Source organism: Procambarus clarkii, chromosome 71 (genome assembly GCF_040958095.1).
Source record: "Procambarus clarkii isolate CNS0578487 chromosome 71, FALCON_Pclarkii_2.0, whole genome shotgun sequence".
NCBI lineage: Eukaryota > Metazoa > Arthropoda > Malacostraca > Decapoda > Cambaridae > Procambarus > Procambarus clarkii.
The window spans coordinates 8,676,387-8,700,329 of NC_091220.1; the positions used below are offsets into that span (position 1 = coordinate 8,676,387).

Consider the following 23,943-nt stretch of genomic DNA (forward strand, 5'->3'; position numbering starts at 1 on the left):
GAGACCACTCTGTTCACACTGCGTCACACGTGAGATGACAGGCGTAGGATCACTGGAGTGTTTCCAGTGTGTGCGTTACATATTTCCATCAGTTTGTTCGATTGAGTTTATGGGAGAGTTTCCGTGTGGTTATCTTATCTTGAGGTTATCTTGAGATGATTTCGGGGCTTTTAGTGTCCCCGCGGCCCGGTCCTCGACCAGGCCTCCACCCCCAGGAAGCAGCCCGTGACAGCTGACTAACTCCCAGGTACCTATTTACTGCTAGGTAACAGGGGCATTCAGGGTGAAAGAAACTTTGCCCATTTGTTTCTGCCTTGTGCGGGAATCGAACCCGCGCCACAGAATTACGAGTCCTGCGCGCTATCCACCAGGCTACGAGGCCCCTACGAGGTGTGGGTCAAGAAACCTTCCACCGTTCCTTTTCTATTATGTTTTTATGCTCTGGAGATGTATGACTTCGTCCCCTTTTCTGTTTTAACTATGTGAGTTGACTTGCAGCGTATGCGATAATTTAAAAGGTAGTGAATATATGTAATGTTATTATTAAAAGAAAAAGGAATAAAACTTGACATTTATGCTTCAGATATTAGTTGAATAGCTTCAATTTTGTTGTTGGTTTGTTTGTATTACCATATATATTGTTAATAAATATCTCTATTTTAGCTTTAAGTAGTACCAAGGTGTGAAAAATGCTGTAATGTTTAATTCAATTTTCAGCTGTTCGTGACAGACTGGAATCAATGAGGTGTTGCTCGTCTGTTGGCCAGACAACGCCTTGTTTTCATTGATTAACGAACACGGACACGTCACTGTGAACGAGGTGTGGCATGACAAGGAGGTGTGAGGGTTACTGAGAGGTGAGAGGGGACCTGCAAGGTTTGAGGGTACCCGAGAGGTGTGAGGGTACCGGAGAGGTGTGAGGGGACCTGCAAGGGTGTGAAGGAGATACAGAATATAGCGAGTGGTCGCGTCCGTTGTAAACTCACTAGAGCTACCATCAAGCAAGGAGCCAAGAGACTCGTTCCTCCGTATACTAATTATGGACCGACAATGCATCTTACTCTTTCTACTCCTGGTACTTTTAGCTGGTAATGGTTGGTCATTGGTTCCCAAACGACCATACATCAACTCCAGGAAGCTGGTGGTGCTGTCGGAGGCCTTGGACTTGTTCCGAGGCTGGACTGTGATAATGTACCTGGATCCCTCTGTTCCAGGCCAAACCCAGCAATCGGTAATGGCTCTGGAGGCGATGCAGAAGACGTTTTACACGACTATAAATCTTGGTGTGAATGAGAAGTGGAGGCCAGACCAGCAGGTTGTGGCGCTCTCTCAGGGCATCTCCGTGCTCCATCTCGTCCTCTTCATCGCTGACCCAACACAGTTCCTTCAGCCGCTGTGGCTAGACTGGAAGCCCCTGGACCTCTTACTCTTCAGTCTGGCACCCAGCTCCAGTCTCGATGTCCTTAATGAGGAGGTTTTCAGCAGCGTCAGAAGTCTGGCTCTTATTGACGAGATCCCGAGTGAGGGAAGTGGAAGGCCTAATGCAATGGGGGTGTTTACTGTCTTGCCTTTCTCATCAAGCAGTGTGAAATTCCTCGGTGAGTGGAATCCCCAGTTTTTTACTCGGAGAGAAATCTTGTTTCCTGACCGCTTTCCTGCATTTGAAGGGTACAGGTTTCAGTTGGCCACCTCCATGGACGACGAACCTTTCTTATATCAGAGGAAGTCTGATAACGCCATATCAGGGTCAGCAATAAGGATGTTGGCTGCGCTCTCAGCAACACTAAACTTCACCTACACTATGACGGAGAGTGCGCCTGACCACAAGTGGGGCAGAATGGAAAACGGAACCTGGGTTGGAATTCTGGGAATGATTTATAGAAAGGAAAAGAATTTCACTGTGAATTGTTTTGCATTGGTGGATGATCGTATCAGAGACTTTGCAGCATCGGAGCAATATTTAATGCATAACTGTGGAGCCTTCCTGTTGAGGCCTCAGCCCCTGGCGACGTGGAGGAACGTGTTCCGGCCCCTGCAACCCCTGGTGTGGGCTGCTGTTATCGCCTCTCTTGTGGTCGCTGTTGGACTCCTAACTCTCCAGGTGAGTCGGGCCTCTCATTCACTGGTGCATATAATCAACCCAACACAAACTCACAGACGAGGGTAAAATATAAATTCATACAAACATGCAGGAATGTGGTCAACATTACAGACGTATAATGATATACCTTCAAAAATGTACACCCTTACCACGCCAGGGATCTATGCTTTACCAAACAACTACAGGGAAAAACACCGCTGAAACTAAGCGTTAAGCGATAATCATGTTTTAACATATCTGGAAGATGGAATCTCACCTCGACAAGCTGCACCCAAATGTTAAGTTATTATTTATTTATTATTTTTATTTATTTATGCATATACAAGAATGTACATAAGGAATGTGAGGATACAAATATGGTAATTACAGTCTTGTAAAGCCACTAGCACGCGCAGCGTTTCGGGCAGGTAAATGTCGTATTGTAAAGTATGTCGTTCCAGCTCCCATGGAACTACGGGCTCACCATAGCCCGTGCTACTTGGAACTTTGTTCCAGGTAGCGAATCTTTAACAACAACAACCCATGGAAGCCAGTCTCTCTCTCTCTCTCTGTGCTCTGGGTCGTCATCACTGCATCCAGCACACGCCGTCTGTCCACGGGCTTAAGTAATAACCGGGTCGGCCGAGCGAACAGCACGCTGGACTTGTGATCCTGTGGTCCCGGGTTCGATCCCGGGCGCCGGCGAGAAACAATGGACAGAGTTTCTTTCACCCTATGCCCCTGTTACCTAGCAGTAAAATAGGTACCTGGGTATTAGTCAGCTGTCACGGGCTGCTTCCTGGGGGTGGAGGCTTGGTCGAGGACCGGGCCGCGGGGACACTAAAGCCCCGAAATCATCTCAAGATAACCTCAAGATAAGATAATAATAATAATAATTTTTATTTAGGTAAGGTACATACATAAAGAGATTTTACAAAGTTTGTTGGCTTTATAGATAGAGCTAGTACATACAATGCCTAAAGCCACTATTACGCAAAGCGTTTCGGGCAGTCGTGTGTCGGATGTTGTGGTGGCATTATATTAACTTTATTCATTACACATTCTGATTTCAATTTGATATTAAATATTACCCAAGTGAACTCAGATATTATTTAGCTTACTACTATAATTGTAAATTTTATTTATTGTTCATCTGGTGTTCTTGTTTCTTCCTGCAACATCTTTTCCTAATCCCTTGTAAAATGCTCCTTCAAACTGCGAGGCGAGGGAGAGTTTTGTAAGTTAGTAAAGTAAGTAAGTAATTATCAAAAGAAGGCACCAAACCGGGAAGGCTATGTAGCACCATCAAATACGCAAAATAATCAGAGGGCGCTAAATATCACCAAGGATGCCAATACGAGAACAAAAACGCATAAGGCGAACGATATCAAAAGTATCCGAGTCACCAAGAGTTCTATCGAGGGACAGGTGACCGCGAGGGGCGGTCGGAAAGCAAGACACACGCTCGTCCTGGAAGTCAGGACATTCAAGAAGGACATGCACGACCGTAAGAGGGACAATGCAACTAGGACAATAAGGGGCAGGGCGGCGCTCCATCAAGTGACCATGGGTTAAGCGAGTATGGCCAATACGCAACCTCGCCAGAGCTGTTTCCCACCGCCGGTTACGGTGGAAGGAGGACGTCCACGAGGAAACACAACATTTAAGAGTACGTAGCTTGTTACCAGTAACAGACAACCAAGAAGCCTGCCAACGGGTTGGACTGAGGAATGGATAACCGGGTAAAAGTCGGAATATGGAATGCCTTTACGAGAGATGGGACAAGAGTGGACAGCTTCCTTGGCGGCAGCATCCGCACGCTCATTTAAAGACACACCAATATGGCTGGGAACCCAACAAAACTCAACCGACTTAAATTTACTGTGAACGAGAAACAGCCAATGCTGGATCTCGACAACCACTGGATGAACCGGATTAAAGGACCCGAGAGCCATGAGGGCACTACGAGAGTCAACAACAACTACAAAGGAAGACTGACAACGAGAAAGCAGGAGACGAAGAGCATAGAGAATAGCATAAAGTTCCGCTGTAAAGATGCTAGTCTCCAGAGGTAAGCGACACATATAAGTGCGATCAGGAAAAACAACAGAGTAGCCAACACCGTCCGCTGACTTAGACCCATCGGTGAAGACAGAAACGGAGCGGGAGTGAGAAGAAAAGTGCTCGAGGAAAAGGCGTTTTAGAACTGTAGGAGGGGTAAAAGCTTTAGTGATACGGGTCAAGGATGTACAAAACCGCGGAAGAGGGACCCTCCACGGGGGCAAAGAAGGAACAACACGAGGAGAAACATCAGAAATACGAACGGAAAGAGAATCCTGCAGGCGAGATAACCGGACAGAAAGAGGGAGGTGGTGAAGAGGAACAGGAACCGCAGGAGAGGTAAAAGTTAAAGCACGACAGAGGCGAGAGGAAGGATGTTGCAAGGACCGCGCAAGATAGCGAAGACAGTAGCGATCACGGCGGTCCTGGAGAGACAGGAAGCCAGTGTCAACATACAAGCTAAGGACGGGAGTCGAACGAAAGGCACCAGAACTGAGGCTCAACCCAGTATGGTGCAAAGCATCAAGACGGCGAAGAGTAGAAGGAGAAGCAGACGAGTAAGCAGGGCAACCATAATAGAGCTTAGACAGGACGAGAGAGGAATGTAAAGCAAGGAGAGTGCGCCTATCTGCCCCCCAAGAAGTATGGGACAAGACCCGAAGGAGGGTAAGGGCCTTAGAGCACTCAACACGGAGGTAAGAGATATGGGGAGACCAAGACAAACGAGTGTCAACGAATAACCCCAAAAGCTTCGCGGAATCTTTGTATTCAAGGGGATGACCATAAAGTGACAAAGAGGGACGAAGAACAACCCGTTTCCGCGTAAAAGTCATGGCACAAGTCTTAGAAGTAGAGAACTTGAAGCCATGATCAGTGGCCCAAGACGACACGGCATCAATTGCAAGTTGAAGCCGGCATTGAAGGAGAGGCGAATCATCACCCTGACAACAAAGGGTAAGATCATCGACATAGAGAGCGGAGAAGACACCAGAAGGAAGAGAGGAAAGAAGACCATTGAGGGCAACCAGAAAAAGAGTAGTGCTCAGAACACTACCCTGGGGCACACCTTCGTATTGCTGAAAAGAGGGAGAGAGAGCGGTACCAAGGCGCACCCGAAAGGAACGACGAGAGAGGAAGCCGTGGAGAAAGAGAGGGAGATGACCACGAAGGCCAAAAGAATGAAGTTGAGATAGGATATGATAACGCCAAGTGGTGTCGTAAGCCTTTTCCAGGTCAAAAAGGACGGTAACAACGGAGGTCTTCGCAGCAAAAGCAGTACAAATATAGACCTCCAAGTTCACCAGGACATCTGTCGTGCTGCGGCACTTGCGGAAACCAAATTGAGAAGGGGAGAGGAGGTGATGGTGTTCCAGGAACCACACCAGACGAACGTTAACCATACGTTCAAAGAGTTTGCAGACACAACTTGTGAGAGCAATAGGGCGAGAGTCCTTAGGGGAAGTACCCAGAGACCCCGGTTTGCGAACAGGGAGGACAACGGCATCGAGCCAGTCCTCAGGGACTGACGACGACTCCCAGATCCGATTATACAGACTCAGTAAATACTGAGACGTGCTCGGAGGGAGTTGGCGAAGCATCTCATAATGAATACCATCGGAGCCCGCCGCCGTAGAACCGCAGAGGGCCAGGGCAGAACGAACTTCAGAGAGAGAGAAGGGATCATTATAGGGAAGCTGAAGATGAGTGCAGAAATCTAAAGGACGAGACTCAAGGACAGGTTTACGAAGAAGGAAAGATTGGGGAAGATGAAGACCAGAGCTAACAGAAGAAAAGTGGGAACCCAGTTTGGTAGCGACCTGCAACGGGTCTGCCACAAGAGTACCACGGAGGTGAAGGACCGGTGAAACATCGGGAACGAACTTACCCGCTATCTTGCGGATACGCTTCCAGATCTGGGCCAGAGGGGTTTCGGACGTAATTGTTGAGACATAAGATGCCCAACATTCACGTTTAGCCGTACGGATGGCCCTACGGGCCACTGCACTCACTTTCCGAAAGAAAAGAAAAGAATCGGTCGTCTGCCTACGGCGGTGCCTCTTCCAGGCTGCACGCTTACAGCGGACAGCCCGAGCACAGTCCGCATTCCACCAGGGAACGCACTTCCGTGGACCCCGAGAGGAAGAGCGAGGAATAGAGCGGAGGGCAGCGTTGAAGACTGTCATGAAAAAGGAGGAGAGCGCGAGAGAGAGGCAGAAGGGAGAGGTCAGAGAGAGCAGCACTGAGGGTAAATAGGGTCCAGTCTGCCTTAGCAAACTGCCACCTAGGGAAAGAGAGGGAAGGGCGAAAAGAGAAAAAGGAAACAAGGATGGGGAAATGATCACTTCCATGGAGGTCATCAAGAACCTGCCACGTGAAATCTAAGTAAAGAGAAGAAGAGCAGAGAGAAAGATCAAGACAAGAAAGGGTGCGAGTCCGAGAGTCCAAATGAGTGGGCTCACCAGAATTCAGAAGAGACAGGGAAGAAGAGAGGAGAAACGGCTCAAGAAGGCGACCCCGGGAATTCGTCAGAACGTCACCCCAAAGAGAATGACGACAATTGAAGTCACCCAGCAGGAGCACAGGCTCCGGCAAGGAGTCTAGGAGGTGTTTCAAATCAGGAAGAGAAAGCAGGACACTCGGGGGGAGATAAATGGAACAAACTGTGTACCATTTCCCCACAAAGATACGAGCAGCAGAACAATGGAGAGGCGAAGGAAAAAGCAAAGGAACAAAGGGAACATCAGCACGAATCAAGAGAGCAGAAGAACTGAGCATAGACGGAGGGAAGGAAACGGGAGAACAGACCAGAGGTGGGCGGGCGGGGTCCGGAGGAGGAGGAGGAGGAGACAACGGAGAGGAGCAGTCAAGGACAGCAGCAGGAAGAGGGGGAGTAGAAAGAGGGGAGCGCACCCCAGCAAGAGCAGCAACCGAAAGGGAAGCAGGGGCCAAAGAAACCTCCATAGCAGGAACAGGGGGCGCAACCACTGAAACGGGAGGGGAAGGAGCAACAGAGCCAGAAGTAGGAGCTGAGGAAGAGAGCGAAGCCTTCTTACCCGCCGGGGAAGAGGAAGGAGAGGAGCCAGGTTTACGCTTCTGACTTAAAGAGACTGGTGTCCCAGCAACTACGTACCAGGCAACGGATTCCAGTGTCTCAACAGGAGAAGCCGAACGAGAGCACACACGACGGCCGGTAGGAGAGCGATGGACATCCGCCCGCACCGACAGGCGGCGGGGAGAGCCGATAGATGGAGGAAGAGGATGGGAAGGAGGATCGGAGGGGGACGAGGAAGAAGACACAGGAGACACGACAGACCGGGGAGAAGGAAGGGGAACTCCAGACAGAGGACCAGGAGGGGGATCCTTCGGGAGAGAACTCAAAGGAACAGAGGAGGAGGCAGTGGGCGCATCAGGGTCCAAGGCCCGGAAACGGTTGTGAGTCTGAGGAAGGCGGGAAGGACGAGGAGAGGAAGAGCGCAACACGTGAGCATAAGAGACGTTAGCATAAGGCGGGAGCCGGCGAACCTGGCGCCTCGCCTCAGGAAAAGATAAACGCTCCCGTGCTTCAAGTTGAGGACGGCTGCCTCAAGCTTGTAATGGATACAGGCACGGGAGAAGGTAGGATGGGCCTCACCACAGTTGAGGCAGCGAGCCTGGGGAGAAGTGCTCTCCGACTTAGTGACCTTCGCCACCACATAAAGGACAGAGAGAGACAGTCCCGGAGCAGCGGAGGGCACCATGCCCAAACCTCCAGCACTTGTTACACAGCCGAGGAGAAGGAATGTACTCCTGGACAGAGCACCTGGCACCAGCAAGAATGACAGAGGGTGGAAGGGTCCTACCATCAAAGGTAATCTTCACAACCCGGAGGGGTTGACGGCGACTACCACGAGGAGGGACGAGTAAACGAGTCAACCTGGAGGACAGAATGACCTTGGGCATCAAGGATATGCCGAATATCATCGTGGCAATCCTGCAGATTCCGCACACCGGTCACAATATGGGGCTGGAGGAGAATAGTGCCAACACTGGCATTCAACCTAGTGTTCTTTGAGACCCGAACAGGGAGCTCGCCAAGGCAGGATAAGGCAGCCAAGCGGGAAGCCGCATCCTGAGAAGGAGCAGCAACGACACGTGTACCGAGACGAGTGGGGTTGAAAGTAACAGACGCATCCACGGAATCTACAAGATGCTGATGGAGGGAGAAATCGTCAGGAGGCGCAGAATCAAGAGGGAGGAGATCAAAGTATTTGGCCCATGAAGCAGGACCAAACAAGGCCTGATACGCATCAGCACGGGAAGGAATCGAGCGAGTGCGGTTGGGGCGCGAACGGCGTTGAGAACCCCTAGAGAGAGAGGGGTCAAAAGGCGCAGTAGTCACAACGAAAGACTTAGCCGCACCAGGGGACGAAGTGGTCACCACCGGGGGCTGGAGGCTCGACCCAACCACAGAGGAGGGAGGGGAGCTGGGGGAAGAAATCAGGACGGTCAAAGGAGGAGCAAAGTCGGGGCCCAACGCAGCGGGAGCTACAGAATCTGGTCTTCCAATACAGGCCGACTCGGGGGCTTGGTCGCCCACCCCACGAGCCTGAGAGGGTACAACGGAAACATTCGACGACATAGAGACGAAAAGTGACAAATTCATTCACGAATGTGCCCCCATACCCACCATGGAGCCACAATTAGAGGCAGGACACCCAACAGGAAGCTATCGCCGATCATGCCGGGACCCCCTAGGGGTGCGTCGTGAGTATACGCCCCACAAACGCCACCTTAAGAACCGTCAGTCCGTCGAGATCGGGTTCAGTGACGAAAGGGGGATTGACAATAAAAGGTTCCCCTCGCTCGAGACGTTGGGTACTACAGTTCTACGGGTGCAAGAGTATGCCTCCTCAAGCACCCGGGCGTCAAAATAGAAGAAGTCCAAGGGAAGAACCAGAACAAGCAAAAGGTCGGCAGGAAACATCAAGCAGATAGGAGAAGAGGGGGGAGAAAAACGAAACATAAGGAAAAGGAAAAGCGATCCGGCACAATTGGAGAAGACAGCAGCAGGAGTGCAAGGCCAAAAAAGGACAGAGGACTGCCCAACGGAGCATCACACTCCAGCAGCCGTCCACCAAGCCCCCTCACGACGCCAACGGGCCGGATGGGGAGGGGGTAAGTTAGTAAAGTCGCTGGTCCGCTAGCAAACTGGGTAACTAATCCAATAAGGACCGATCGATGGGGGACTTCAGCCATCCGGCTGTTGAATTCGGGCGGTTCTCCAATATGTTTATTTCCAAGTTTATTGCGATCAGCTACAACAGCGTGATTTTTGTAAGGAAGTTTTTCACGAAATAATCTTGTGTAGCGGTAACGATTCCACAAGGCTAGTACCATTTTACATATTTCCACACATATTGAATCAATATCCTACAACAATCAATATCGATCATTGCAGATGGGTAGCTTGGCCAATTCTACTACAATAGTTTTGATTTCCAAAGAGCCTTTGCTATTCTTGAGAGACTGATGAAGACTAAGCCATTCAAGGAGTTGCGCAAACTGTGAGAGAGTAACTCCGGGGACCGAACCCAGGACCACAGGATAACACGTCCATTGTTCTGTCCGCTCAGCCACCGGCTGAGTTAAACAGTAACATAATATCATTTCTGGGGTGAAATAGAACTGCTAATAGCGAAAATACACAAGAGGACTAAGGCGGAAGACAGGAGCTGGAACATGAAAACTCTCTCATTTGTTCTTAATGCATCTGAAATGCATCTGTTTTAAATCTCATGAAAATCGCGTTAATAGTAACGAAACTATACCTATAAACGTTATGAGCCAGGTATAAGAACTAACATCTGACAATATTACTTACTTCACACACTCCTAATTTACATGTCCTCTGAAAATGGACAGCTTTAGACTTTAATTTCACTCTTAAACGGGTACAGCTTAGTGACGATATTTTCTCCATAACAATTCCTTAAGACTGCAGCGACAAATTTTCTCCATAAGAATTCCTTAAGACTACTACCTGTCACTTATGTATATTCCTTAACTCGCATAAACAAAGTGGCGTGTTAAAGTGTCTTTTCTTACGGAGTACTTAAGAACCTTCATAACTCAGGGGCGTAATAAGAAGTGATATAAGATACAGTCTCCGTGGTGTAGTGGTAAGACACTCGCCTGGCGTTCCGCGAGCGCTATGTCATGGGTTCGTATCCTGGCCGGGGAGGATTTACTGGGCGCAATTCCTTAACTGTAGCCTCTGTTTAACGCAACAGTAAAATGTGTACTTGGATGAAAAAACGATTCTTCGCGGCAGGGGATCGTATTCCAGGGACCATAGGATTAAGGACTTGCCCGAAACGCTACGCGTACTAGTGGCTCTACAAGAATGTAACAACTCTTGTATATATCTCAAAAGTGCATGGTGCTTCGTGATTCTAGGTGGTGGTCTCCATGAGTAACATGACAGTAAGCGATGTAAACACCTTCACAAAGTCACTAATATTCGTCGCGTGACTGGACAACACTTTCTTCTAGCAGCAGCTTTTATCTGAATTGGGAAAAGAGAAGTTATAATTTAATTATTCCCCACATAACTTTCATGATAGTCGCTACATATTTTTTTTTTTGAGATATGTACAAGAGTTGTTACATTCTTGTACAGCCACTAGTACGCGTAGCGTTTCGGGCAAGTCCTTAATCCTATGGTCCCTGGAATACGATCCCCTGCCGCGAAGAATCGTTTTTTCATCCAAGTACACATTTTACTGTTGCGTTAAACAGAGGCTACAGTTAAGGATTTGCGCCCAGTAAATCCTCCCCGGCCAGGATACGAACCCATGACATAGCGCTCGCGGAACGCCAGGCGAGTGTCTTACCACTACACCACGGAGACTGCAAATCTTTCGTGAGTGCACATTCATGGATTTGTTCTACATAATACTTGAAAAAAACGCAAAAAAGCTGTAAAATTAAATGTTGACCTGATAGACAAAAACCAATTAAATTTTTTAAATCTGCACGAATGGATTAAATGACAAGTGTCAAATCTTACTCAGAAAAAATAAAGCGAAAAAAGTTGGCTAGTGTTATTTTTCGTTGGAAATTAACATAAATGTTGACGTGTGCAGGAGCGTGTGGCGGGGGCGGCCATGGTGGGCGGCGTGGGGTCCACCTGGCTCTACCTACAGCGAGGACCACTGAACCAGAGCTTGCCGGCTCTCCCCCGCACAGTGTGGCGGAGGATGTTCGTCGGTGTGTGGTACCTCTATTGTCTCATCATCAGTGGCGCCTACACCTGCAACCTCATAGCCATCTTCACCAGACCAACCTACCCACAGCACCTCCACACTCTCCAGCAGCTGGTGGACAGTCACTACAGGTAAAGTCCCCAGTACCTGGTTGACAGTCACTACTGGTAAAGTCCCCAGTACCTGGTTGACAGTCACTACTGGTAAAGTCCCCAGTACCTGGTTGACAGTCACTACTGGTAAAGTCCCCAGTACCTGGTTGACAATCACTACAGGTAAAATCCCCAGTACCCACAGCACCTCCACACTCTCCAGCACCTGGTGGACAGTCACTACAGGTAAAGTCCCCAGTACCTGGTTGACAGTCACTACAGATAAAGTCCCCAGTACCTGGTTGACAGTCACTACAGGTAAAGTCCCCAGTACCCACAGCACCTCCACACTCTCCAGCAGCTGGTGGACAGTCACTACAGGTAAAGTCCCCAGTACCTGGTTGACAGTCACTACAGGTAAAGTCCCCAGTACCCACAGCACCTCCACACTCTCCAGCAGCTGGTGGACAGTCACTACAGGTAAAGTCCCCAGTACCTGGTTGACAGTCACTACAGGTAAAGTCCCCAGTACCTGGTTGACAGTCACTACAGGTAAAGTCCCCAGTACCCACAGCACCTCCACACTCTCCAGCAGCTGGTGGACAGTCACTACAGGTAAAGTCCCCAGTACCTGGTTGACAGTCACTACAGGTAAAGTCCCCAGTACCCACAGCACCTCCACACTCTCCAGCAGCTGGTGGACAGTCACTACAGGTAAAGTCCCCAGTACCTGGTTGACAGTCACTACAGGTAAAGTCCCCAGTACCCACAGCACCTCCACACTCTCCAGCAGCTGGTGGACAGTCACTACAGGTAAAGTCCCCAGTACCTGGTTGACAGTCACTACAGGTAAAGTCCCCAGTACCCACAGCACCTCCACACTCTCCAGCAGCTGGTGGACAGTCACTACAGGTAAAGTCCCCAGTACCTGGTTGACAGTCACTACAGGTAAAGTCCCCAGTACCTGGTTGACAGTCACTACAGGTAAAGTCCCCAGTACCCACAGCACCTCCACACTCTCCAGCAGCTGGTGGACAGTCACTACAGGTAAAGTCCCCAGTACCTGGTTGACAGTCACTACAGGTAAAGTCCCCAGTACCTGGTTGACAGTCACTACAGGTAAAGTCCCCAGTACCCACAGCACCTCCACACTCTCCAGCAGCTGGTGGACAGTCACTACAGGTAAAGACCCCAGTACCTGGTTGACAGTCACTACAGGTAAAGTCCCCAATACCTGGTTGACAGTCACTACAGGTAAAATCCCCAGTGCCTCCACACTCTCCACCACCTGGTTGACAGTTTTGGGAAAACTTTCCACATCATATATAAATTCCTTAACACAACAAGTAGTGAGGAATTACTGTTGTTTTTGTGTCTAATAAACCTTAAATTAAATTAATTTAATTAGTCCCAAAGGAGATTGTACGTGGCAAATTTGCCAGGCTAAAAAACGAGTAAAAATAAATGCATTACTACATTACAACTAAAACCATATCACAACCCAAATTTAATCACTTGTTACAACTCTAAAGGCGCCAGTCTGAAGACTGAATATATTAAAAAATTATTCTATAAATTAAATGAAATTTGGAGTAATCAAATCAACTAAATAAAATCTCTCTTCCGGAAATCAGTAAAAACGAATTTGGGGAAGGAGTTTGCTACCAGCCGGGAAGGAGGGGCTGGTTATCTTGAATGACAACCGAGAGACGTGTTTGGTTGAGATCTCACAAATAGTTAAATTATACGTTGGTTTGTGCCTGTTTGACGACCACGTTACTGTTATCTTGAGGTTATCTTGAGATGATTTCGGGGCTTTAGTGTCCCCGCGGCCCGGTCCTCGACCAGGCCTCCACCCCCAGGAAGCAGCCCGTGACAGCTGACTAACACCTAGGTACCTATTTACTGCTAGGTAACAGGGGGCATTCAGGGTGAAAGAAACTTTCCCCATTTGTTTCTGCCTCGTGCGGGAATCGAACCCGCGCCACAGAATTACGAGTCCTGCGCGCTATCCACCAGGCTACGAGGCCCCCTTTACTGTACGTCATCTCCCAGGATAAGTGTCTTCCCGGTGATGTCAGGTTCTTGTACTTGAGCTCATTGTATAGGTAAAGTCATCATTAGTTATGACATATGCGATCACCAAATCCTGGTGAGTGCAGTTAATATCACCCGTTATATCAAGTGATCATAAATCATTATAATTATAATTCGAATACATTGTTTGTAGTAGATCTTACGATGCAATTCGTTGGCAGGTAAACTGAGACGTGTGAAGGCTACAACTTGTTGATCGTCGCCTATAATTATCCCTTAAACCGCGCAAAACATACATATACGATTTGACATAACTCAAATTTATAAAATTTGCACAAACACATTCCAATTTTTTGTGCATAATCAGCTAGACAAATGCTCCAATTTTGTCTAAATGATCACCACGTAACATGAAAAAAAGTGAATCAAAAATAATTTTATAATTTAATATTGAAAACTTCAGATTTTCAAATCAAAATGAAAAATACTAAACTATCACAAATTGTTCATTTTGTGTTATTAGTCTCTCAGAATAGCATATGATCTTTATTTTCATCAAATTAGAATATAGATTTTCAGTATAGTTTACTGTAAAAAAATCGTCAATATTGCATTTGAAATATGCAGCAAATTTAGATCAAAATAAATTATAACTCCATACGTATAGGATTTATAAAAAAATAAATTCTAAAGAGATTGTAGAACAGACAATTGAGCACACAATATGTCAAAATGGTGAAAATTGGTTAAAAACTGGAATTTTAGAAGCCACTCAAAGTTGAAACTCTAGTTTCAGAGATAATTGAAGTTAAAGTTATCGACAATGAATAAAGGTAGTTTTAATTCTTTAATATATTTGTATATTTTAATAAACATTGTTCGGCATTCGTACTCGAATATGTGAAAGTTGTAAGTCAATATATGTTGAAATGAAGTCAATTAAAAATACCCCTTCAAAAAAACTAATATAGGGATAATTATAATGATTTAGGGGATATATTTAGGGTATACTTTACATATGTGAAAAACCCTAATTTGGTCTAAGAAAAGCCCCAAGAAAATGGAGTTTAAAATCTGAGAAGAAAACGCGCCAAAAATTCAAAGTCCCAAGTACTATGAGTTGTGACTGACTTATTTGCTGACCAATTTCATTCTATCTTCACATACAACCCGTTCTCGCAAATTTGTAAAGTCAATATTGACTTATTAACTACGTGCATAGGTGATATACTTAACATAATAGATACCCTTAAAAAGATTCATAGAAAACACCGACCTTACCTAACCTTGTTAGTATCTTAAGATAAGCATCTTATTGCTTCATAATTACAATTATTACTTAACCTATACCTATTATAGGTTAGGTAATAATTGTAATTACGAAGCAATAAGATGCTTATCTTAACATACTAAGTAGGTTAGGTAAGGTCGGTGTTTTCTATGAATCTTTTTAAGGGTATCTATTATGTTAAGTATGTCACCTATGCACATATTTAATAAGTCAATATTGACTTATTAAATTTGCGAGAACGGGTTGTCACATAGTTAGGGAAAGGTAATCCACTCTCCAGGATGTAAGGTTTACAACAAAATCTTAAAATAAACATTGTAGACCAAAAAACTAAAATCTTAAAAAAAAATAATCTACTAAAACATATTTTTGAGACATTGACGAAAGTAACATATATTAACATTGGACAATGTATATATATGATATATAACAAAATAGAGAATAATAACATAGTTACTCAATATTATTTGTGTTATTATCCATTCTAAATACTCAGAATGACACATACGTATGACACATATATACTGACACATACTCAGCAATGCTATAAAGGGACCAGCTGCATATCCAATTTGTGGATACTTCTTACTACTCTTCTTTGAGCGTCGGACTGGTTATCTTGAGGTTATCTTGAGATGATTTCGGGGCTTTAGTATCCCCGCGGCCCGGTCCTCGACCAGGCCTCCACCCCCAGGAAGCAGCCCGTGACAGCTGACTATCACCCAGGTACCTATTTACTGCTAGGTAACAGGGGCATTCAGGGTGAAAGAAACTGCCCATTGTTTCTCGCTGGCGCCTGGGATCGAACCCAGGACCACAGGATCACAAGTCCAGCGTGCTGTCCGCTCGGCCGACCGGCTCCCCGGTCGGCCGGGGAGCCGGCACTGGCACTGGAAAGTGCCAGTGCCTCCCTCCCAGGTACCTATTTACTGCTAGGTAACAGGGGCATAGGGTGAAAGAAACTTTGCCCATTTGTTTCTGCCTCGTGCGGGAATCGAACCCGCGCCACAGAATTACGAGTCCTGCGCGCTATCCACCAGGCTACGAGGCCCACCCATAGTTAAGTTCTGGTAAGTTTAAGTTCAAGCTGGTACTTGCATCTCTTTATAATTGCATTATCCTTTAGTTCCAGTTAATAGCTGCTCTCCTTATCAACAAAACTTTTTTTTTAATTCACTTAAAATCAATTTCTGAAACTATTTTGATGAAAGTTTCACGACGCTGAAGCCAATAAGTTAGAGATTTGTTTAACATTTTTAAGTTATTTCTTCATAATTCGAATATTTTTCGCTTCCGGGTCCCAAAAGGATTTGAGAGTAATGGAATCCTTATATATAAAGGAGCTGCGGCCTCTGTTGAATAGCAACCTTTCAGCTGTTCAATTGTACACTGTATAGTGCACAGTTGGCACTGTAAATTGATTTATAGTTCATTCTGGTAGTTTAATTTTATTTTAATTTTGTTTAGTTTACCATGTCTTTGCCTTTTCTTACTTATTTCAAGTCTTGACATTGTACATTATTATAATCTTTTATTTAGGATATATAATACATTTTTTGGTATTTAATTTTATTTAATATTTGAGTTTTTATAAGATTTTGGTTAGTACTTTATAATTGTCGTTTATTCTGTTTGTATTTTATATACATTTTTTGTAGATTTGTAGTCATTATATAAATATTTGTTATAGTGTTTAGTATCTGTGTGTTAGGTATCAAGTTTCACTTCTGATCACTTCACGTAAGTTTAATAGAATGGTTTGTTTTAGTAGTTATAAATTTCATCTTGTAGTTTAATGGATTTTTAAATTAGCTTGTATATATGTGACAGTTAATAAGTTTTATTTGTATTGATCACTTTAAGTGCGCTTAAGTGTTTTGTTTTTTAAGCATTTTCCTTTCTTTGATAGGCAATTATATTCAGTATGAGTTATTTGTTTACCAGTTATTTGACTGTGATTTCTGTTTTTTCTTTTAGATCTGATGACGAATACGAGAAGTATTCGAAACGTTATGTTTTTTAAAGTAAAGAATCTGAAACAAGATGTTCAGTATATCCCTGGTTTCTTATTCATCTTAAATATATATATATATATATATATATATATATATATATATATATATATATATATATATATATATATATATATATATATATGTATATATATATATATATATATGTATGTATATAAAACATAGTATGTAATTTAAAATATTCACTTAGAATGAGGAAATAAAATTCAAAACATAAGACTGAGGGTGGTGGCTAACACAATAATTTATATAAGGTTGGCATTGAAAGACTACAGCGGCGGCCTGGCGTTGTTGATAAAGAACTCCAAAGACGACATTTACAAGAAGTTATGGAGTAAAACCGACCTTTTTCCACATGACGATGCCTCCGTGGCGGCTATGAGAGCGGGCACCCACGCCTTCATCGCTGGAACTGCCTACGCCACGATTCTTCTTATCAATCACCACAAGGTGAGGCAAACCTTTTGTTTGTTTGTTAGTGGGAGAGGGAGAGGGGGGGGGGCAGTGTGATTACTATATCTCTCCCACTCTCTGATAATACATTAAAAATAATTTATGTCATTTTCGTGCTATAATACAGTCAACAAATTTCCTTCTCAAGCTACTAGCTTGAAGACCATGTAACTTTAGCACAAAAGTGATCTACATTTTTTTTTTTTTTGTTTTTTTTGAGATATATACAAGAGTTGTTACATTCTTGTAGAGCCACTAGTACGCGTAGCGTTTCGGGCAAGTCCTTAATCCTATGGTCCCTGGAATACGATCCCCCGCCGCGAAGAATCGTTTTTTCATCCAAGTACACATTTTACTGTTGCGTTAAACAGAGGCTACAGTTAAGGAATTGCGCCCAGTAAATCCTCCCCGGCCAGGATACGAACCCATGACATAGCGCTCGCGGAACGCCAGGCGAGTGTTTTACCACTACACCACGGAGACTGTGTCTTGTGACTTCCTCAAAGATACTCCACATCTGACTCTTTAACACGATGGCAGATTTAGTAGATGTAAACCTTCATGTAACAGACAGATATTATACACATTCAGGGAACAAATGCCAGGCTAAGTAAACCTTATATTCCAGAACTAGTTAACACAATGTAACACTATCTTGAGGTTATCTTGAGATGATTTCGGGGCTTCAGTATCCCCGCGGCCCAGTCCTCGACCAGGCCTCCACCCCCAGGAAGCAGCCCGTGACAGCTGACTAACTCCCAGGTACCTATTTACTGCTAGGTAACAGGGGCATTCAGGGTGAAAGAAACTTTGCCCATTTGTTTCTGCCTCGTGCGGGAATCGAACCCGCGCCACAGAATTACGAGTCCTGCGCGCTATCCACCAGGCTACGAGGCATCTGTTTGTTCCCGGGAAATAATTTTTTTTTCTGACTGTTTATGCCTCCAAAATATAGAAGATGGCTGTTACCCCCCCCCCCTGCACCTTAAAGGTTCACTTTGACCTTTGTCTACAACAACTTGAAGGCTTCCGACTCCTTCTCTAGAACTGTGACAATGTTTCAGAAGTCTTAGAAGGCTGCACCTTCAAGACGTCTTCCCGTAGCTGTTTGTAGCAAAGGTCACAGCAAAGCAAGAGGGGAATAATGACCATTTTCTATATTTTTTAGGCATACAGGACACATTTGCCTTAGGCAAAAAATGCCTTGCCTTAATGCCTAAAATGCCTTAGGCATTTTAGGCATTCAGGACGCCTTAATCCGCTTGACCATCACGACCGGACTAAGTAGGTAATAGCCGAAGCTATTTGAACTACTTTTCGGCCGGCGGGGAAGTGGTTCAAATAGCTTTGGCTATCACTTCCTTAGTCCGGTCATGATTGTCAAGCAGATTAAGGCGTCCTGTACATACCAGTTGCGTTGCTCCTGGCAGTATGGGTTCGAGTCACTTCTGGGGTGTGAGTTTTCATTTGCATATAGTTCTGGGGACAATTCAGGCTTGTTCGCATTTGTGTTCCTCACGTGTGCCCCAAAGAATGAGGTGATATGATTAAATGCTATGCCCAAGATTACCATCCGAGTGCCGGCGGGGTAGTGGTTCAAATAGCTTCGGCTATCACTTCCTTAGTCCGGTCGTGATGGTCAAGTGGATTACGGCGTCCTGTACATACCAGTTGCGTTGCTCCTGGCAGTATGGGTTCGAGTCACTTCTGGGGTGTGAGTTTTCAGTTGCATATAGTCCTGGGGACCATTCAGGCTTGTTTGCATATATATATATATATATATATATATATATATATATATATATATATATATATATATATATATATATATATATATATATATATATATATATATCGTACCTAGTAGCCAGAACGCACTTCTCAGCCTACTATGCAAGGCCCGATTTGCCTAATAAGCCAAGTTTTCCTGAATTAATATATTTTCTCTAATTTTTTTCTTATGAAATGATAAAGCTACCCATTTCATTATGTATGAGGTCAATTTTTTTTTATTAGAGGTAAAATTAACGTAGATATATGACCGAACCTAACCAACCCTACCTAACCTAACCTAACCTATCTTTATAGGTTAGGTTAGGTTATGTAGCCGAAAAAGTTAGGTTAGGTAGGTTAGGTAGACGAAAAACAATTCATGAAAACTTGGCTTATTAGGCAAATTGGGCCTTGCATAGTAGGCTGAGAAGTGCGTTCTCGCTACTAGGTACGATATATATTATATATATATATATATATATATATATATATATATATATATATTAGTATATTTTGGTAGCAGTCTTTCCTGTAGACATATATTGTTAAATATGACCGAAAAAGTAAGATTAATAATTCTAACACGAATTTTCTCGATCTTTCGTACGTTTCTTTTCACTGTTGGTGGTAATTCAAAAATCAATTCTCCAAAATTCATTTTTATTTCTAGTCTGACACGACACTTGAGCGCGTTTCGTAAAACTTATTACATTTTCAAAGACTTTAGTTTACACATACACAACTGAATAGAACTTACACATCTTCGATTTGTTTATATCTACATTTGAGTGAGGTTGATGGGGTGAGGTGGTATTAATAGGGTATTAAATTCCTAAACACAAGACAGAACACGAAACAATGGGTATTGAATGGAAGTGATTGTAGAAAGCCTATTGGTCCATATTTCTTGATGCTTCTATATTGGAGCAGGAGTCTTGAGGTGGGTAGAATATAGTTGTGCATTAATTGGCTGTTGATTGCTGGTGTTGACTTCTTGATGTGTAGTGCCTCGCAGACGTCAAGCCGCCTGCTATCGCTGTATCTATCGATGATTTCTGTGTTGTTTGCTAAGATTGCTCTGGTGATGGTTTGTTTGTTGGAAGAGATTATATGTTCCTTAATGGAGCCCTGTTGCTTATGCATCGTTAAACGCCTGGAAAGAGATGTTGTTGTCTTGCCTATATACTGGGTTTTTTGGAGCTTACAGTCCCCAAGAGGGCATTTGAAGGCATAGACGACGTTGGTCTCTTTTAAAGCGTTCTGCTTTGTGTCTGGAGAGTTTCTCATGAGTAGGCTGGCCGTTTTTCTGGTTTTATAGTAAATCGTCAGTTGTATCTTCTGATTTTTGTCTGTAGGGATAACGTTTCTACTGACAATATCTTTCAGGACCCTTTCCTCCGTTTTATGGGCTGTGGAAAAGAAGTTCCTGTAAAATAGTCTAATAGGGGATATAGGTGTTGTGTTAGTTGTCTCTTCAGAGGTTGCATGGCGTTTCACTTTCCTTCTTATGATGTCTTCCACGAAACCATTGGAGACGCCGTTGTTGACTAGGACCTGCCTTACCCTACAGAGTTCTTCGTCGACTTGCTTCCATTCTGAACTGTGGCTGAGGGCACGGTCGACATAAGCGTTAACAACACTCCTCTTGTACCTGTCTGGGCAGTCGCTGTTGGCATTTAGGCACATTCCTATGTTCGTTTCCTTAGTGTAGACTGCAGTGTGGAAACCTCCGCTCTTTTCCATGACTAGTTACATCTAGAAAGGGCAGCTTCCCATCCTTTTCCATCTCGTAAGTGAAACGCAGCACGAAACTCTGCTCAAATGCCTCCTTCAGCTCCTGCAGATGTCTGACATCAGGTACCTGTGTAAAAATGTCGTCAACATACCTTGCAGTATATGGCCGGTTTCAAGTTCATGTCGACTAAGACTTTTTGCTCGATGGTACCCATGTAGAAGTTTGCAAACAGGACACCTAGGGGAGAACCCATGGCGAACCCCATCTACTTGCTTATACATGTGCCCATCCGGGCTCAAGAAGGGTGCCTCTTTAGTACAAGCTTGGAGTAGTTTCCTTAGAATATTTTCTGGTATGTCAAGAGGAGTACAGGCCGGATCACGATACATTCTGTCGGCTATCATCCCGATTGTCTCGTCCACAGGTACGTTGGTAAACAGTGATTCTATGTCCAACAAGGCTCTTATCCCTGTGGCCCGTGTGCCCCGCAGTAAGTCAACAAATTCCTTTGGAGACTTCAGGCTGAAGGCGCAAGGGACATAAGGAGTCAGCAGGCCGTTGAGTCGCTTCGCCAGTCTGTACGTGGGTGTGGGTATCTGGCTGATGATTGGACGAAGTGGGTTTCCAGGCTTGTGTGTCTTGACATTTCCATACGCATATCCAGGTTTATATTCCCCAATAATCTTTGGCAGGTGGAGTCCGGATTTCTTGGCGTTCACAGTTTCGATCAGTTTGTTGACCTTTGCTTTCAATTCGGCTGTAGTGTCCTTCGTTACCCTATGGAATTTAGTTTGGTCAGAGAGTATGAGGTTCATTTTCGCCAGATATTCGTCTTTTTTAAGAATGACATATATTGGCGACTTGTCACCTCTCCTGACAACTATCTCCTTGTTCTATCTTCCAGTTATGAGGGAAGTCGCACCCAATATTGACAATATTAGTGCTATTCTGCGATATTAATACTTTACTAAGCTCACAGTTTTCCAAATAAAGTGGGTTGCGATTATATGTACCAGACACTGCCTCCATATCAAGGATGATCATATATAAATGTTCTGGTATAACAGTCCCCCACGGTTGGTCCATTGTTATCGAGCGCTGACCTGTGCCCAATATATACGTTTTGTATAAAGTTTTATTAAAAGTATACGTAATAGGAGAGTTGTTCTGCACCATGGCTTTATTAACGGCTATTAATCCTTCAGGGTACGGCAATACCCGATCCACCCATAGACATGTAGACTTGATATTGTATTTAAAATTAGCGTGTTCATTATCGCTGAGTATAAGCCATTTATCAAGTTGAAGTTCGAGCCGCACCCTGATGTCCACATTATCCAAAACAGTATTCACTAACTGATGTGACATCCAAGCATTAGTTTAAAACAAGTATTCACGCCACTCGTTTTCATATCAGTCATCCGCTGCTTCTCCCCAGCCGAGGCGTTAGTGAAATAACCAGCTTCAATTTTACCAGGATCGACACGGTTAAAAAACTGTGACAGTTTATCATAGCGGTTAGCTTTACACCCAGAAATCGTAGATAATAACTTGACGTACGACCAGAATGAGAATAATGAGCTGGTTTCAACTACTGTTTCGTTTAAATACACAATAGCGGATTTGATTAGAGTTTGCGATAATCTATTCACCAACGAAACGTTTTTAGCGTCTCCTAAAGGCGTTGTTCCATCTTCTTCGGTTAGATCAATAGACAACTCCAAAGCTATAGATGATAAATCCACCAGTTGGCCATTCACCCCCTTGATGATGAATTCCAGATAGGTGTCTGTAAACTTATTATTGACCCCAGAATTCACAGGTAATACATCCACCGTTTAGTCTGCTGGCAGTTATTGATTCTACCAATCGAGGGGAAAATACTTTAGGAAAGGCTTCACTAACAGCAGCATGTATAGTGTTCTAATGGCACCTGGAGGCCCAGAGCGTTATATCCGGCCATGTTCGCGCTTTAGACAACACCAGCCGAGTGAGAAGAAGTTATGACAGCACATCATTATATTTCGCTTTAGTAAAACGTTTGATGTTTACTAATTTTTTTATTTGTTTATTCTTTTTCTACACTCTTCCGCCTATCATTTGCTTCCCCACTCCTTTCAATGTTTCAACTCTGCGTTTCTTAAGAGATTGTTTGAAAGTTTGTCATTATTAATATCGTCTAGTACGTTCTGCCCCAAGCTAAGCGCAGCCGGGGCCAGTGTTCTCATGATAAAGGGCGCTGCTTGATGCGCTATTCCGCTTAAAAAGGAAAATATTCCTCCTCCACGCGTATAACGCCTACTGCTGTTGAAAATCCGTATATCATCAGTCCCCCCACCTCTAGGAGGGGTTAACAGAATGTATAATTCCTCAACAGAGGGGGGAATAAAGTGGACACGCATTTCTCCGCTTGTTTCAGACGAATGAGGAGTGGCGGGAAAGCATTGGTGTTATATACCTCCTGCTACAGGACGTACATGCAAGACTGCTATGGTGCACCCACGTTCATCAAAATGTATCGGGTTACCATCTTGATCCCTAATAGTGATGCTGACGCTGTCTATCATGTTAGTGTTAAGACACACATATAGTTTTTTATTGTTGCTGTTATCACTTCCATTTAGGGAGATTACATCCAAAATATTTACAGACTGGTTTCCATATCTAGTAGAAGAGATTTTATCGCAATAAACACACAGAATATCAACTCCTTCTCTAGGCATTGGCGGGAATAGGCATGTGTCAACTACACTCGAGGCGTACTGACGTTTTGTGAATATGTCATATTCAATTTCTGGAGCTAAGCCCAACACTCTCCCAAAAACGGTCCCAAATGACAATGTGACTCTACTGATGTTTTTATGCCCCGTTGCAGAGCTAATATTTTCCTCACTAATCACAGTAGTGAACTTGTTTCGATTGGAGGAAGAATCATATTTAATAAAATGCGTTCCATATTTAGCTGAAAATTGTTTTAATGACTTTCCTAAAAAACTCAGTTTAGCTTTACTTGAAAATATGGCCTCTATTTCTGTATTAATCAGTGGTATTAATTTCTTTTATAGTTCCGGCTAAAACATCAGATGATAATAAATACTTTGAATGCATGTATCTCCCCTCGCCCATTTTCTCATACGTAACACC

The 23,943-nt window shown here is 44.4% G+C and overlaps 1 protein-coding gene across 1 annotated transcript; it reads left to right on the forward strand.

Annotated features, from left to right (window-relative positions):
• The first annotated feature begins 1,234 nt into the window (after positions 1-1,234).
• LOC123745456 (glutamate receptor ionotropic, delta-2-like) lies at positions 1,235-22,726 on the forward strand. The gene is made up of 4 exons (XM_069311928.1): positions 1,235-2,101; positions 11,266-11,516; positions 17,114-17,288; positions 22,622-22,726. The coding sequence occupies exons 1-4, from the start codon at positions 1,235-1,237 to the stop codon at positions 22,724-22,726; spliced, it is 1,398 nt and encodes a 465-aa protein (XP_069168029.1).
• Positions 22,727-23,943: the final 1,217 nt, after the last annotated feature.

Bases quoted from the DNA above. Each gene is read 5' to 3' on its own strand.
- LOC123745456 (XM_069311928.1), top strand. From the start codon at position 1,235: ATGGCTCTGGAGGCGATGCAGAAGACGTTTTACACGACTATAAATCTT. The intron at 2,102-11,265 runs GTGAGTCGGGCC...TGACGTGTGCAG, and splicing joins TTGGACTCCTAACTCTCCAG to GAGCGTGTGGCGGGGGCGGC. The intron at 11,517-17,113 runs GTAAAGTCCCCA...GAAAGACTACAG, and splicing joins CTGGTGGACAGTCACTACAG to CGGCGGCCTGGCGTTGTTGA.